Source organism: Strix aluco, chromosome 3 (assembly GCF_031877795.1).
Source record: "Strix aluco isolate bStrAlu1 chromosome 3, bStrAlu1.hap1, whole genome shotgun sequence".
Lineage (NCBI taxonomy): Eukaryota > Metazoa > Chordata > Aves > Strigiformes > Strigidae > Strix > Strix aluco.
Window position 1 is genome coordinate 9661661 of NC_133933.1, and position 17574 is coordinate 9679234.

The window sequence follows — 17574 nt, forward strand, 5'->3', positions numbered from 1 at the left end:
TTAGTGGGGATTTAAATTCCCCAGCTGATTACAAGAAGCTGTTAAGACTTATAAGGTTTAGCAGTGCTCTGTGTGCGAGTCTAGAATGATGTTTAGCGTTGCAGCGATGTGCTTGTTCTGATGGTGTCAAAAAGGCTGGGAGTTTGTTAGGAATAAACCTGAAACCATAAACAACTAAAAATGCCAGCAATACAACTTGATGCACAGTAAGAATTTGTTTTAAGTGGTTGACAAGAAAACTAGGCTCCTATATTCTGAATTCTTCCAGCTTTAACAAGTCATCTCCTCCAAGATCCCAGGCATGTGACAATCTCCCTGCTTCCCAGGAGTAAAATGAGCATAGTAATATTTACTGTGCACAAAGAATATTATGAAATGTGAGTAATTAATGCTTGTAAAATGCTTTTGATATAAAAGATGCAACAGCAGCACAGAAAAGGATTGTTACTTATTAATGCCTGTGGAAAAAAGAGGTCTTAATTCCTACAGATGCTCTGTTCTGCTATAGCCGTCGTTGCGCTGCCGGCCACCCCTGTTGTTCCCGGTTTTATTACAATGCCTCCATTTTCACCCCTCACCCGACACCAAGTGGTAAAATAACCAGCAGAGCGGGTTCTCCTCCTCCATCTCCCTCTCCCCAACCTCCCGACGGCCCAGGCCTGTCCTCGTCGTAAAGGTGAAATATTCCCAACCCCCTCCCCACTCGGGCCTGCCCCGCCCGTCTCTCCGCACAAACCCACCCGCCGAACCCGGTCGGTGCGGGGATGTCAGACACCAGCAGGCCCGAGGCGGGGCTCGGGATCTCCCTTGTTACGGAGGGACCGTAACCAACGGGAAAAGTCAAGCTCTGGCTGGGCCAGACCAGGCGGGAGGGAGGCCTGGGCGCGGCGCCTCACGCCCGGAGCGGCGCAGTCCCCACGGGCCAGGCCCCGTCCCCACGGGCCAGGCCCCGCCACCGCCAAGCTGGGCCCGCCGGGTCGCCCGCCGGGTCGCCCGCCGCCCCCCGCCGCCGCCCGCAGGGGGGCGCCCCGCCCCGCCCCACCCCGCCCGCCGAGGCCACGCCCCCCCTGCCCGCGCGGTGACTCGCCCGAGCTGCCACGTCTTCCCGCCGGCGTCACGCCGAGCCGGCTCCCGGCCGGCCAATCAGCAGCGCCTCCCGCCGCGCCGAGCCGACGGGGCCGAGGGAAGAAAGGCCGGCCGGGGCGCATGCGCCGCCGCCGCCGCAGGGGCCGCCGGGAAAGCGAGTCCCCCGGCGGCGGGCGCGGCCGCCCGGCGGCGCGTGTCGGCGGCGGGGGCGCGGACTCGCTTTCCCGGCATGCCCCGCCGCCGCCCCCCGGCCATGTAAGCGCTGCTCGGCGAGAGGCCGCCCCGTTTCCTGGTTGGGCTCTGGCAGCCATTTTGGGCTGAGGAGCGAGCGCGGAGGCCGCGGAGCGGGCAGGGCGCCGGCGGAGGGGCAGGCCGAGCCGAGCGCCGGGCGAAGGCGGGAGCCGTTGGACGCCTGCATCCGCGGAGCGCCCGCCTCGGCGGCGGGAGGTGCCAGGCCGCGACCGCCCCCCCTCAGAGCGCGCTCGCCGTCCCTCGGGCCGCGGGCCCCACGGACATGTCCAGCATGAATCCCGAATAGTGAGTGTGGGCCGCGGGAGGGCCTCGCCGCGGCCCCGGGCCCCGCTACCCCGCGCCGGGGGGGGGCCGCGATCGGCAGGTTGGGGAGGAGGGGGGTGGAGAAAGGCCGCTGGCGCGGGGGGGGGGGGGGGGGGCAGTGTGGGTGGGAGGGCCGAGCCTTCGGGCCTCCGGCGACCCGTCGCCTGCCTCCGGTCACCAAGGGAGCCGTGGCCCGGAGGCCGTGCGGCGGCGGAGGGCAGGTGTTAGGCCTGCTGGTGCCGTACCCGGGGGGTTGGGTTACGGGCATCGGCCTGGCGGGGGTGGGGGGGGGGGCGGCCTCACGACGGGCCATGAAAAGTTAATGAGGTCCCCGCTCTAAAGCGGCGCGATGGGCCCGGTGATCCGGGTGGCTTCGACATCCCGCCTCCCTCCCCGGGAGCGCTATCGGCAGCGAAGTAAGTATGGGCGCAGTTGACGGCGATTTTTCCGGACCTCGAAAATAGACATCAGAGCCCAGGCTCCAACAAGTTGAGGGGGGGAAAAAAACCAGCTCTTTGTGAAAGCCGATCTTCCTGGCCGATTGCTGCTGGCAGCTTAGTAGTCAGAGGTCCACCCTTCACTTTAGCTGCAAGTCATGTGTGTGTCACATGGCTCTTGCAAAACACTTCTTGCCTATGTAGATTTTGCAACGCTGTGACTTGATAATGAAATGCTCTTGGGGCTGTCTTGAGCTGAAATAGCACTTGCCTAGAAAACCTGGTGATGGCACAGTTTTATGTGGGGTTTTTTTTTTTTTTTCCAGAGGGTCGTTGTACCTTGTCGTGTGAATGTGGCCTTTTTCTCTAGTTGGCCTGCTTGGGAGTGAGGGTGTCTAATCTCTCTGGTCAATAGTTGTCCGTATCCTGGCAACTGTAAGAGCAGTGGCTTGCTCACCAGGATGTCAGGGATAGTAAACCTCATTTTGCTCGTGGCTTTTGAGGGAATAGGAGAGACTTGGGATTAGTTTAAAAAGCACTTTAAAAACCAGCTGCTGCACTCCCAATGCTTCAGTGTTGAAGAGTGTTTTTAGGATTCTTTCACTGACACTGGTGATCTGGCACTCCAGTTTGAAATGGTGAAGCCACTGTTGCCCTCTAATGTAACTGAAGTGGTTATGGTATTGAAATGTATGTGTGGCATGACACTACTGCTCTAAATACCCATTGTCTCTCTTCATGGGTGACACTTTAACAGCTTTTATCCTCAAAGCATGCTTTTCCACACAGCTGAAGCTACTGACTTGCCTGGTCGTGGCTTTTGTGCTCTCTGCTTATGGCAGCATGGTCGCAGGCACTCTGGGTGCATTAAAAACACCTGAAGAGTAAATAGGAGCAGAAGGCAAAGCAGTCATCAACTAGTGTGAGGGAGTTGGTGAAAACTAAGAGGTACAGCCAGGAACTCAAGTTACATCTTGGTAAGATTACATAACAAACTTTGCTCGTGTGGTGTTGGAAAACACCAAAACAGTAGCTGGAGGTAGTCAGTGGATGAGCGACCAGCAAATTGTTGGTGCCTGTGTGGTTGTGATGACTCTCAGAGTTAAACTCAAATTCACCCTGCAGACTGGTGGATTTTGTAGTGAAAAACTGCAAAATGTTAGTCTACTAACACTGTGCAGAAACAGGTTGAAGGGTTTTTTTCCATTTTTTTGCCTTTCCTGAGGCCTCTCAGCTTTCTAGACGGTGATGCAGAGAGTAGTTCCCTGCAGTGAGATACTGAATGCTGCTATGAAGGTGGGGAAAACGTTTTGAGGGAGACTCATTCTCAGCGAAGAGTGCTTATTCCTGGTGGTGAGGATGGCTCAGTTCTTTAAAGCGAAAGAAAGAGGAGAAGCTGTAGTTTCAGATTAATTTGTAATATTAAATTACCACTTCCTGACAGGGTTGTGTCTGCAGGATGAGGATAGATGGGAAGGGTGTGGTGAGATGGACAGAAAGTATCTGTCACTGTAATAGGTATGCTTGGATCAATGTTAAACCAGGAGTAAGACTTAGGGGATTATAACATTATTGTTTCTAGTTACTTGTAACAGATACAGGTGCAGATGTCCGTTTGTCCTTTTAGAAGTGCCTTGCCTATAATGTAACACATTCTTGCTTCCCTGTCACTGCTTCAGATCAGGCTGTAGCCCCACATCCTCTCTCCTGGGCATGCCAGAGCTCTCTGTCAGAGGTCAGTGGGATCACTAGTAAAAATTTCTTAATAAAAAGACCTGCCTCCTTCAATTTTCCTGTTAAAGTCATAGGATTAGAAGCTGCTGGTGCGAGGGTTTGAAGGGGGTATGTGTGCTTCTGAGAGCTTCCTTGAAATGTCAGGGCTGTGGGACAGCCTTGTGAACTAGTTAGTGTGCTTATCACTTGGGTGAAGGAGCTGAGGAGGAATGGATGAGAGATGAGTGCTAGCATTTGGAAGCTAAATTCTGAAAGCACCTGCCCACCTAGTGCTGGGATGCATTCCTTCTGTGGTCCTTCCTCCCTTATGGTGTTTAAATGAGCAAAATGTCAATATTGACTGTTGTGACTAGATCGTGTCAGGTTTGGCATTTCCTACCCCTTTTGTGACTTGTGTGTAGCAGGCTGACTAGCACGAACACACTCGTGGGTGAACTGTCTTAACAGCTAGTTGGTATCAGGTATTGATCAATGTTCTGTAGTATCTGGATCTTGTTCTTAGATATCTTCTTCGAGGAGAGATGGGGAAATAAAGTGTTTTTTGGAGTAGACATGAGGTTTTTTGCGTTCTTCAGGAGTGTTAGGGACTACCTGGAGGGGGTCAGTCTTGTGTGGTGGTGTTCAGTAGATGACAATCGAGTGACAGCTTCTGGATTGCTGCAATCATCTGAAACTGTTTGTGTTCTAACCTTTCTAAACAGTAATCTGCGATGCAAAGTGGCATTATGTCTTCCAGATTCTGTTTACCTACAAAAGTAGTGTGTAATCAGAGTGACAGTCATGCTCTTCAAAATTTCTTGGGTGGTAGAACAAAGACTAGGGATTTGAGGCTGCTGTGAGTACCTGTTTACTGTAAACTTGCAGCTGACATCAGTGATTAAAGCCGATTCCAGCAGTTCTTCTGGGAGATGGATGATTAGCTAGTCTTGTCTGTTTTGGGATAAAACATTCCTGGCATTTAAAAAATCCCCACATGTCTACCTGTATAAACAACAGTATCTTAGAGGCCCACAGGTCCTTTGTTCCGCCCAGCTTTGGCCAGGTCTGTCCTAAACTTGACTTCCTTGTCTTCTGCTGAACTTGCTGACTGTTGCATGGAAAATACATGTAAAAGGAGGATGCTGCTTCGCTGCTCGAAAATTTGTCAGGGCTGTTTTGGATGTGCCTTTTTTTGGCAAGAGGCAGTTAACATATCTATCCTTTATCTCTTTGGCAAGAGGAAGTTACCATATCCTCTTCCTGATGGAGAGGATTTGAAAGCCTCACTCCTACTGACAGTACCTACCTGCCTTGCTGCCCATATTCTTCCAGTGTGCTGTCTTATGGGTGCTAAGTATGACTTGCTTATATAAATGGTGAGAAATAGTTGAATGATAAATCTGAATTCATGCTACCTCCAAGTTGTGTGGAGAAGGCTATGCTGCATAGCTCAGCCTGCTTTATGAAGGTTCCCTCAGCTGGAAGAGCTGATGTGTTAAGTCTTCAGGCTTAAAGAGCAGAATTCAGTTGCTTTAGAAGCAAGGTTGTGTGGCTCTTCAGGAGCAAATACTAAAGTTAATTTCTGTGGTTTGTTAGACATACCGCTACAGTTGAAGCTATTATCAGAAATATTCTATCAGTGTAGTCCAGTCTAGAAATAGGTTTCTGCAAATTTTTGTAAGCTTGTTTTCATTTTTACTTGATTTAAACTGTTGCTGTACCCTGAGAGCTGTCTCTAGCATAACACCATGTGTAACAACAGACTGCTCATCTGGTTCTTGGGGCCCATATCTATGCACTTGCTGTAGTTTAAAAAGTCCTAAAACAATTGCACCTAGAAAGAAGGGCACTATAGTACTGAAATGAAATTAGTTCAATTTTTTTAAAACCTAAATAGCAAGGTTCTACTTAAATTATCTCTGAATTGATGTAGATGTGTTGGTCTTGCTTATCTGGCAAAGATAAGTTTTTTTGTGATGGAACACCTATTTCTAAGGTCAGAGACAGAGCTAGCTCGGTGAAGGCTGTGTCCAACCATGCTGCAGTGTGACTGGCCCTGCCCCTGCTCTTGGTGGGGGTGAGGCAGGTGACTTAACTTGCCATTTGAGCCTGTGGTTGTCACTTGCTTCTGGAAATACTGAAGCCCAAAGTGAGGGAAGGTCTTAACAGCAAAGATGTCAAACCCAGTGTTTAAGGATTCTGGGTTCTTGTTGCAATAACAGCAGTGCTGTGTATAAACCATTATCATTCCTGTTTGCTTGTGAATGGTAAACAATTTCATAGCAGGGTAGATCTGGTTGGGAGCTGCCCTAAGTGCTAAGAGTAACAGAGGAAGACAAGCTACTTGATGTTTGGGGGCTGGGAGACCTGAATTCCCCTTGAAAGCAAGAGGAGACTCTTAACTGAATCTTTCAGGCTTGTAGCTGAAGCCTTACCGACACCAGGAAGGAATTATTTTTTTTTTCCACTAACTTTAGTGAAGACAGTGCAGTGTAATATTCATGTGTTACCATTAAGGGGATTATAACATGCTGCAAGCTCTAATACTTTTAAGTGTATTAGTGCTTATTGTAAGTAATAATTTAACTTCAGGGTTGCTGAAAATTCTGGTTTTGCAGAGAGCTGAACAACTAAAACTTCCTGCTGAAGTAGGAAGGAGCTGTTTGAAGGCTGAGGCAATCGTGGCTTCAGTTTATGCATAATCCTGGGGAAGAAGGCATAGGCCTAACAGTGGACCAGGTCTCAGAGCTGTTGTACCTTACTTTGGTCTCCAGGTTGCACAGAGCTGCTCTGCTGCTCTTGGGGAGCAAAATTATAAGTGGGGTTATGAAGTTTTAAATGCCTCTTGCTGCAGTTGCTGTTGGGTAGCCCCTTTCCTCAGTTGCTGAGTGATGATGGTCGTTGAGAAGCAGCAGCGCTGGGTAGCTGAGGGTAACACTGGTTGATGCAGTCCCACTTCAGTGATCGTTAGGCTTAAAACACAAACTGTGTGCGTCCTCAACCACTAGCTTGTCAGTGTGGCTGCAGTGGGGCTTCTGCAAGCGAAGCCACAGGAAACACACAGCTCCTCTTGAGAAGCACCCAGAGAGGCAGTGCTTGGGACTCCAGGTTGTCAGGTGGGATTTTGGGGACACCTTATGGGCAGGCCCAAGTTTCAAGGAACATGTATTTTGTCTGTGATCACCCATGTGAAAGCATGAGCAGTAATAATACTTCTGGTCAGTAGTAGTGATTCAGCTATCTTGAAGCAGTTAAGATATGTGGGTTGTGATGTAATGTAACTTATCTCCCCTGAACAGTTTGGGTTAGTAACTGTCATTCTACTAAAACCATCTTGCCTTGTATTAGTATGTGACTTGGCAGGTGGAGTGGTGAGTTCTGTGACCATAAACTGCTAGGTATACTTTGACTTTATTTTTAAATACCTTGAGTACTTTTAGCTTTACACTGTTGGGGAAGGTTGTATTTTTAAGGGTCAGCTTATTAATTACTACCTTTACCACTTCTGACCTCTCTTTAGCCTTGAGAGATGTGCTGTGGAAACTGATGAACGTTTCAGTTGAGTGTGTTCTTGCAGCCTGGGACCAGCCAAGATGACAGTCATTTGGGTGCTTGAGCAGAGCAGTGGTGAAAGGCTGAGCAGTTGACCATCTGCTTGGCTGTTATCACTGGGGATGGGTGCAGTTTCCTGGCTGGATTCCTGCCAGCCAAAGTCAGTGGTGATTTTAGTAGGAAATAATAGGTGGGGACAGTTGACTTAAGCATCTGCATAGAATTTATCTTCTCAGTTTGGCTAAGTGGGCATAGAAATACCTGTTGTAAACTCCAGTGGTTAAATGTGAACAGGACTTAACCCAGGACGCTACAGGGCTGGAGAGTTGTGGACCTAAAATGGGTTAGTCTAGTACTTACAAAGCAAAATAACTTGTAAATGGTGGTTTGTTGATTTTTTTTTTTCTGCTACTTGATCTCCAGTATTAAACTGCCCCATTAGTCTTATGACTAACACAAAAATCTATTGTTTTGCCAACAATGAAATCACTACTCTTTGAAGTGTAAGACTAGGTTGGTCATTGATGATACTGTGCCTGCTCCCTCAATACTGGGACGACTCAACATGAAGCAAAACAATTATTGTCACCCCTGCTGGTGTGACTTCAGAATTAGTAATATTATGCCTGACATCCTCTAGAGAATGAATGTATCCTCGTCTGGCAATGGTGTGAGCTTTATTTTAATTTCTGAAAGGCAAGTGGAGTATGTGATCACTGTAACCTGTTAATAGTCTATTGTGGAAGGTGGGTGTTCATTTTGCTTTAGAAGGCCACTAAACATGGTGTTAATCATCTGTACATTTGAATTGGATATTGTGCTAATGGATTCTGCTGGAACTTAAATTGGGGTAACTTAAACTGAGGAAAGAATTGGCTGCTTTTGGCCAGCTACATGGTATTTGTGAAGCTGGGCAGTGGAATCAAGCCTTTGACTTTAAAGATGATATGAAGATAACGGCTCTGGTGGACAGCAGGCTGTTACTACCATCTGTGTGTTACTTGAGTTACTCAACCAAACAATGAGGCTTCTGCTTAACTGCAAAGCATGATTTTAATCTTAGCTAGACCACAGAGGGCTGAAGTAGGACTGTGTTAGTCTTGCTGATAGTTGCACTAATATCCCTGGAGTAACTTCCTAGGAAGCACAGTTCTACACAAATGCTGTGTTCAGAGCATCTACCTCATACTTCCCTTACCAAGTAAATTAAGTAAATTGTGTCTAAACTGGATAGAAAAGCTTGGGGGTGTTGGTGACTTCCCTGGTAGTGAATTAATTTACCCTTCTCAAACATCATAATATACTAGCTATAAGGAACTTTGTTCTTGATAGTGTTTTTCATTAAGTGACTTAATTTTTTTTCCTTCTGCAGTGACTATTTATTCAAGCTACTTCTGATTGGAGACTCCGGTGTTGGGAAATCTTGCCTTCTACTTAGGTTTGCAGTAAGTGATCCTGCTTGAAAATCTTATGTAAAAAAGCTACCAGGTACTTAGCAAGAATTTTACTGCTACAAGAGCTACTTGATAGGACTGATATCAGGTCTGGTATACCAGGGAAAATTATAGTAAAACCCTCCTATCTTCTGCATTTGAGTAATATGGAAAGAAATAATATCAAGAATGTCCAGTTAAGTTTAATTCTCACTTTCCTGTTACTTGAGAACAAAATATCTTAATTTAACTTTCATCACTACACTAGTGGTAGAACACTGAAGAATTCTGGGGTGTGTGCCTTCAGGCATGAAGAATACAAATGTGTCAGGGCAAGACCTTGATGAGTTAATACTTGATCTGAATATTTTCAACCAGATGAAGTTTGATATCTTCATTGAAAAGGCCTACCAATGGCTTAGCCAGAGGGAGAAGTAATTTAAATAATACTCTAGGAATAAGGCCTTATGCTTCCTTTAGTGAATGAGTGTATAATAAATATTAAAATTGCTGGTGGGCTGCTGTGGCTGAAATTTGATGAAACAAGCTCAAGTTTTCCTGTCAACAGGAAAAGTGAAAATGGGTTTGACAGCTCTGAGTAGAAGAAGCTGGAGTCCAGTGAACTCCTTATCTACGTCTATGCCAAAGCGTGGCTTTATGTTGCTGTGGGAGAGGAAGGAAAGGAGAATATGGGGCATTAGTTTAGAAACTAGAGTTTAATACTACTGCAAGATGATGGCAGCAGTTGCACAGCCTAAACAGTTGCTCTGGGCACCTCTGGAAGGAGCCTGTTGTGTTTCATGTTATTAATATGAAATGGTGGTCTGGTGTGTACAAATAGCATCACCTAAGTTAAAGCTATTACACCCGTTGTTTGTGCAGTATTAGGACAGGGAGACACTAAAACCAGTATGAACATGAGAAAGATGTAACCTGCTCTGCTCACAGATCTGGAGGCAGTGGGTTGGAAGTGACACCAAAGCTGCAGCAGTACTCCCAGATCAGTCTAGCCTGTTCTTCTTGTGGATACTCTTGAATTAATTTTGGCTTCATGTGAATAATCCCACTTTTCTTTCTTGATAACTGAGCACAAACTTAAGCTGAATATCTGGTGTTTCTTCAACTAAGTAGCTTTTTCCTTTAGAAATTTGACTAAGCTATTTTACTCTGACATAAGGAATTGGTGCAGCATTCACTTAGCTGTGTTCTTCCTGCTGTAGGTTAAACAGCATCAGGCTTTTCAGACATAGCCTTTTGAGTATTGAAATGTTAAGGAAATAAATGTCATGTCATTTTAAAAGGCTTAATGCTTTATTCTTACTTGCATGTGTTCCTTCAGGCAGATGTATTAACTAAGGTGTTTTCCATTCACAACCCAAAAAAATCCCTTGCTTTTGTGATAGCTGTTGGTCGCATAAAACCTCTTGTGGGATATTTTACATGAAGTTCTAACCTACTGGTATTTTGGGAATAGAACCACCCTTCATGCTGGCAAACTAATGATCACTCAAAGGTAGCAAAGATTGATCCAGTGCTTCCCATGTGCCTTAAGGCCTGCTGGAGACTCCGGTCGGGTCCGTGCAAGCTGCTAAACCAGTGCTGTGTGTTCCTTCCTGTATTTACACAGACTGCAGAGCAGAGGACTTCACACAAGTGCCCAAGCTGTAACTCTAAACTGCCTTAGCAACCAGCTGTGGCAGCAGAGGATCTGAAATTCAGATGTGGAGTGTCACTGAGGGAAAGCCTCTGACTTGTAGGTAGCTGCTGTGTAATACAGATGGAAAAACATCAAAGGGAAATAAAAACCTGAGGCATTTTAATAACCATAATAGTTATTCTAAGTAGCTCTTCAATCTGCCAACATGAGCAAAGACTGTTTTTTTTTTTTTCAAACTACAGTTCAAAAGGACTTAACACTACAGGATTTCCAGAAAGGAGGCTTTTTGACTAGTTTTTGGAACACGAATCCTGTTGTTTGAGGTGCTTTTAAAAAACTTTGCACAAGTTTTGAAAAGTAAATACTTGGTGAAAATACCTAGCTACCTACTGGACTTTGCCATGATCAGACTGTTTTGTTAGGGAATGAAGTACCTTTGTCTGCCTGGTGCCTGCCTGTTGCATAATAAAGTAGGTGACTGCAGAAGAGGTGCAGCTGGCTTGACTTATGTTCACTCTTTCTCCTAGGATGACACGTACACAGAAAGTTACATCAGCACGATTGGTGTGGACTTCAAAATCAGAACTATAGAACTAGATGGGAAAACAATCAAGCTTCAGATAGTAAGTAGTATTTCTCAACTCCTGGGTACTTTAATCTGTTGAAGCATAGAATTACATTCATAACTATTGGTAGTTTGTACTTTAATCATTAAAATATAAGTGATATCTTCCCTGTAACAAGAGACTGGGCAGTTTTTACAAGATTACAAGACTTCCCATGACCTGTCCTTAAAGAAGGATGCTTACCAAGGCTGTCTGCTTTGAAAGAGGAAATGACCTGTTACAAATTTATTTTCCTGGGAAGAAAAGAAAGCTTAACTATATTTAAAAGGCACTATGGGCCGTGAGCTGAAGAAGGGTAGAATCCTGTGATGGAGTAATCATATCAAAACTGGTGTGGTTCTGCAGTATTTAGCAAGGATTTGTGTAAGTGCAAGAATATCACACAGTTGTCCAAGATTCCTGAATTCTACAGCAGCTGTTAATAGCTGACTGCACTATCTAGTCTGGAAACTCTGCTTTTGTTGACCTGAATGGAAAAACTGACACAAACGCTTGTAACTGGCCTGTCTGCCTCAGCACTGGGGAGTGTTTTCTGGTTATGCTTTTGGCCTTTTGCTTGGAATAAGCAAGGGAAGAGACTTGGCAGGTCTCTCCTCTAATCTTGAAGCACTCTAAAAGGGTGACTGGTGTAATGAAATCTAATATCTATGCAAGGTCACACAATCCTTGCCAGCCACTGCCTCCAGCTCAAGCAGAGGCTCTCAGGACTCGAAGGCAATGACTCAGGGATTCCAGGCTGTGTTGTGGAGCAGGAGTCCAGTTGATGGCCAGAAGCCTGAGTCTGAGCCTCCAGACTCTAATGTAGCTCTCCTGAGTCCAGAGCAGCCCAGGAGGAATGCTGTCACTGCTGAAATCTGTCTGCGAGTCTGACTGTTCTTAATATGCAGAGCTCTGCTCTTGACATGGCTCCAGAGAGAAGTGTTTGCCTGAGTGCTGTTCCTGTCCTGGTGGGGGGAGAGGTCAAGCACCTAAAGTCCCTCCTTAACTCTCCCAGCAGCAGAAGGGGAACCAGGTTTGGTTTGAGTTGTTGCACTTCATCCTCTCCAGAAGAGGAGGTTGCCTGTAAATACTTTTGCAGCTCCTGTACCAAGGAGGTTGAAGCGAGTGGTTGTGTCAGAGACCCATATTTCTCTGACCTTATTGCTAACAGGTTTTCAAACTCACATTTGTTCTTCTGACCACTGAACTGTGGCTGCTTCATGGGTTAGAACTGCTTAGTGTTTTCCTTAGTGAGATCTCTCGACTGCACTTGTCTGCAAGCAAACAAATGAGCACTTCCAGAAAAGTACCTACTGAAGTGTATTTCTTCTCTGTTAAAATATCTTGATCTTCTCAGCTCCTGTTGGATGTGTACAGTTTCAGAGCCACTTCTGTAGCTGTGACTTGGATACACTTGTAGTCAGATGGCTGATCAGCTGAGCTGTATTTCTGGAAGCTAACATGTAACACCGGTACAGCTACGTCGCAGTAACTGATCCTGTTATTTGTCTTGTAGTGGGACACGGCGGGACAGGAGAGGTTTCGAACTATCACTTCCAGTTACTATAGAGGTGCTCATGGCATCATAGTTGTGTATGATGTTACAGATCAGGTAAGTGTTGAACCTGGGCCTGGAGGGTTTCTCCAGGTGGAATGCCCTGGGCTGATAATAAAACTGGGAATTTAGCAACTTGGCACTTCTTAAGGAGACAGTGACCGTGCTCTTCAGGCCGCATTAAGGTTTATCAAGCCAAATGTATGTGTTAGTCTCTGGGTTGGGGATAAACACAGAAATAAAAGAAGCAGTGGGATCTGTGGCTCTAAAGCAGTTGTATCTTAAGCTTAACCTAAAACTTGCTGGGCAGGTAATTGATTGTTCTGTGTGAATACTTCTTGCCCTGCCTTTGGTAGCAGGAACTCTGAGTTACTGATGGAAGTTGTTGAAAGATTTCTGGATGTACTTGAACTTTGGTCTACAATAAAAGCTGGCATTTGAAACAGAAGATGATCAGCATGTGTACAACTGAGCCAGTGTTTTCTGTGAAAGAATCTCTGAAAATTACTGGTGCGGTTGTCCTGTTTGAAGGGCTCTCAAGGAAGTGTAGAGTTTCCTGAATTAACAGAAAAAGAAGTACTGGGTTCAATTGCTAACTTGAATATCAGTTTAGTGTGGCAGTTCTGTGTTTCTGGAGTCAGAGGTTGTTCCAGCATCTCTACAACAATGTGGTTTGCACCTAATACCAGGTGCTTTGTAAGTGCCTGGGATTCTTCTGGTTTCAGCTGTGTACTGTGTCTTATCTCTGCTACAGGAGGAGGAGGAGGAAGAGGCCCAGGTGGTAGAAGTTGTTGACTATTCAAGATATGGAGCAGGGAAAAATAACAGGGGGAGCGCAGCAAGGGAGGAAGGGCTGATTGTGTGGGGCTTGGGGTGCAGACTGAGGAGCTGAAGAGACCCTGGGACTTGCCTGTCCTGAGGCAACAGGGGGGAGGACTGTAGCATTGAAGTAGAGGGTGTTCTCTCGTGGTTGTGAATCCCACTGTAAGCTAAGTACACTGCTTCAGACACTTTCCCAGTCATGACTGAATAGTGCTGAGCTCCTCTTGGTTAAGGGTCTTGCTTACGGTTCTCTTATCTCCTAGGAGTCTTTCAATAATGTAAAACAGTGGCTGCAGGAGATAGACCGTTATGCCAGTGAAAACGTCAACAAGTTGTTGGTGGGGAACAAATGTGATCTGACCACAAAGAAAGTAGTAGACTATACAACAGCAAAGGTATGTTGATACTAATGCGGGTTTGCTTGGTTGAGCGCCTGGATTGTGATGTGCTGGAGTAAGTTCTAGGGCAGGGAAGTGTCTTGGCACACCAGGTGCTGTAAATGGAGGTGGTTCAGTGACCCCCCCACCCTGCAGTGCCTGGAGTTTGGGAGTGGGGGGTGGCCGAGGAACTCCTGGCTGCGCCAGGAAACCAGGCGAGGTATGAACTTGTGTATGAGCTCACTGTTCACTGTTTCTCGATTTGCAGGAATTTGCAGATTCTCTTGGAATTCCATTTTTGGAAACCAGTGCAAAGAATGCCACAAATGTAGAACAGTCTTTCATGACCATGGCTGCTGAGATTAAAAAACGAATGGGTCCGGGAGCGACAGCTGGTGGTGCAGAGAAGTCCAATGTTAAAATTCAGAGCACTCCAGTCAAGCAGTCTAGTGGAGGTTGCTGCTAAAACTTGCCTCCCCCCTTTTGTCTCACAACAATGAATTTGCAATCTGAACCCAAGTGAAAAAAAAAAATTGCCTGAATTGTACTGTATGTAGCTGCACTACAACAGATTCTTACCGTCTCCACAAAGGTCAGAGATTGTAAATGGTCAATACTGACTTTTTTTATTCCCTTGACTCAAGACAGCTAACTTCATTTTCAGAACTGTTTTAAACCTTTGTGTGCTGGTTTATAAACGTGTAATCCTTGTTGCTTTTCCTGATACCAGACTGTTTCCTGTGGTTGGTTAGGATGTATTTTTGTTTTGATGTTTCTATTGGCATGTTTAGATGTCAGGTTTAGTCTTCTGAAGATGAAGTTTAGCCATTTTGTATCAAACAGCACAACAGTGTCTGTCACTTTCCATGCATAAAATTTAGTAAGATATATGTAAGATCTGATTTGCTAGTTCCTTCTTGTAGAATTATAAATGGAAAGATCACACTATCTGATTAATAGTTTCTTCATACTCTGCATATAATTTGTGGCTGCAGAATATTGTAATTTGTTGCACAATATGTAACAAAACTGAAGAAATGTTTAATAAATATTGTACTTATTGGAAGTAATATCAAACTGTATGGTGATAAATATTGTCTTAATTTGTATGGCTAAAGGGGAAATCAGGCTTGCATTGTGCACAAAACATATCTGTGTGCAGCCATGGCTCTTGGACCTTCTCCTAGACCAGAGACCTTCCCTGCAACTAAAACTAGTGACTCTGGCCCAAAAGACTGAGTTGTCGTGGTGCTTAAGGCACATATGCTGTACCAGAAGCGCCCAGCCAATGTTCACGGAGGCATAATGCACTCTGAATGTACAACAGTTCCCTAACTTGGTCTTGGAACTTAATTTATTTCTCAAGGACTCCATTTAGGGAATTCTGTCTGCTCTGTGTAGTAGGGGAGAGAACAGTATTTCCCTAACAGGAATGACTTCAATGTGTAACCTTGAGGTGGTATAACTTTCTACCAGTATATTATGTCTTTTCTATATACCGTTAATTCCATCCTCTTTTAATCAGTACTCTCCTGACTTAGTGCAACAGCTTAGCTTCTATTCCGTTACGCATAGAGGCATCGGAAGGATGAAACGGGGCCGGTAAGGCCCCGCAACAGACTGTTGCTCAAAGTAGGCGCTATCTCAAACAATTTGGAACTAACCAGCAGCCAAGAGGTTTTGGACAGTGTGTGATTCTTTGTACAGAGCTAATCAAATCATTAGTGCCTGATGTCTAGCTAAAAGCCACAGGAAAGCTAGCCTATAACACTTCCTATACATGTAAAATTGTTCAGCTTTATCTAAACTCAAATGTTCAGCCTATTCTGTAAATAGTCTCATGTTTGAAAGACCATGTAACATTCCCCTAGTAGTAAATACACCCTGTGATAGTAAAAATATAGCCTAGTATGTTGTGAGGTATAAACTAAAATTGGTGCAAATATCCTCTGATTTTTTTTTTTGAGGGGGGGGGGAGACTTTGGCTAACGGCTTTCTTCAACATAGTTGCATAAATCAACAGGCAATTGTAATACATAAAGTATTGTCATGGTTAAGTTGAACTCTTCCACTTGAGACCTTCACAATAAAGTGATGTGCTTTCTATTAGAGATGTGCTTGTTGGTATAATTCATTATATAACGTGACTTGCTCCTCGGTGAGAGCGGGAACAGTAGGAGTAGCAAGTGCTGCGGAGATCAGGAAGCGAACCAGGAGGAGGTGTGTTGAGGGTAAAACATCTTCCCTTCAGAGAAGTGCACAAATGAACTTAAATGTCAAGATGCCTGCTACATACTATCCAAAACAATGTTAATATATACAGTAATAAAAGCATTGCAAAACCAGCTTGGGCTACACCAGTTGTTTGGTGGTTATTTTTTTTCCCTAAGTCATGACTGTTGTCCTGTTCAGTGCTAGAGTCTGTGGCTGCCAGGCTCAAGGGTGTGGAAGAGGGTAGAGCAGGCCTAAAAATCCTGGATGAGGGCACTTGTCTGAAATATTAAATACCTTTGACACAAGGGATCAGGCTTAAGCCTTGTGAGTGGTGGCAAACAGGCAGCAGGTAGCATTTCCTTGTGTGTAACTGCTGTCCTGCCCGGCTCCGGGCTGCCTTTGAGCATCGCCCACTGCCTGTAGGTACAGGAACTGCTGACACGGTTCAGAACCAGTCGCTTCAGCCTTTTTGTTCAACTTACACTGATCTATCACTTGGCAATGACAAAAATTGGAAGATGGGAGAGATGAAAGACCCAGTGAATTACCTGCTTCAGTTTAACGACGCTCTCACCTTCTTGTGCAGCACAGAAACTTCACTTTGTTCTGTTCACAAGAATGGGAGGAAATGATGCATTCTGTGCCAGAACAGGATGATCACCGTTCAGTTTAAAGGTTAATTAAAGCCCAAGAACCAACATTCTGTAGTTGGCTGTAACATCGTGGCGCTGCTTTGGAGCTGCTCTTTTCTGTTGCAGGAAGGGTTTGGAAACCCTTTCTGAGTGTTTCGTGAGCAGTGATGAACAACGCTGCGCCCAGGGAACCCAGCACAGCACTAAACTACAAGTAACAGGGAACAGCAGTTTGTAGATAACTGGTGTTTTTTCCCTGAGCATGCTCACCTGTGTTATTGAGATTCAGGGAGCATATCGGCTCTTTGTGTTTATGCATAAGAAATCTGAAAGTTACATAGGCTCTGCTTTGGCAGGGAAGGGTAATTATAAACATGAGTTCAGTTTGCTCCCAAGAACCAGAAGGAGTTGCTATTTCTTGGCTTCTAGCACCTATTTTTGAAGAGCATAAACAAAACATGAGAACACGGCTATTAAAATCACACGGCTTTACTTAGAAGTGAGTTGCACAGCATACTATGGATTACTCTGTTAAAAAACCTGTGTGTTCCTGACGTTTTGCTAATACATGGAACAGGCCACTTCAATAAAAAAAGTAAAGCTACATTAAAAAACAAACCAAAAAATGGCCAGCTGTACATTCCTCACTCAGAACACTCCCCAGCAGTCAGCACTATTAACCAGACATCCCAGTAGCCAAAGAACTGCTGTACAGCTTGCCTTTCTCAAGCCACGGTTAAAAAAAAAAAAACCCTAAAAAAAACCACAAACTGAAATCAGCCCCGAGGTGGCTAACTCTGAACACAGTGATCATACGTATTTATTTGGCATCGCTGCAAGAGGTGGTTTGGCACTGGCTGCAATTCTTCTCAGCCATCCCGAGACTGGCTAACAAAGCCCAGGTCTGACAGAGGCAGCATCTGAAATAAAATGGAT

At 45.4% G+C, this 17574-nt stretch overlaps 1 protein-coding gene across 1 annotated transcript; it reads left to right on the top strand.

Annotated features, from left to right (window-relative positions):
• Window positions 1-1366: 1366 nt before the first annotated feature.
• On the top strand, window positions 1367-15903 carry RAB1A (RAB1A, member RAS oncogene family). Its single transcript, XM_074817283.1, has 6 exons — window positions 1367-1623; window positions 8716-8788; window positions 10961-11056; window positions 12555-12650; window positions 13679-13810; window positions 14061-15903. The coding sequence occupies exons 1-6, from the start codon at window positions 1601-1603 to the stop codon at window positions 14256-14258; spliced, it is 618 nt and encodes a 205-aa protein (XP_074673384.1). The 5' UTR covers window positions 1367-1600; the 3' UTR covers window positions 14259-15903.
• The last annotated feature ends 1671 nt before the right edge of the window (window positions 15904-17574 follow it).

Coding starts and splice junctions, on each gene's coding strand:
- RAB1A (XM_074817283.1), top strand. CDS start 1,601: ATGTCCAGCATGAATCCCGAATA. Junction 8,789..10,960: donor GCCTTCTACTTAGGTTTGCA/GTAAGTGATCCT, acceptor TCTTTCTCCTAG/GATGACACGTACACAGAAAG. Junction 11,057..12,554: donor AAACAATCAAGCTTCAGATA/GTAAGTAGTATT, acceptor TTTGTCTTGTAG/TGGGACACGGCGGGACAGGA.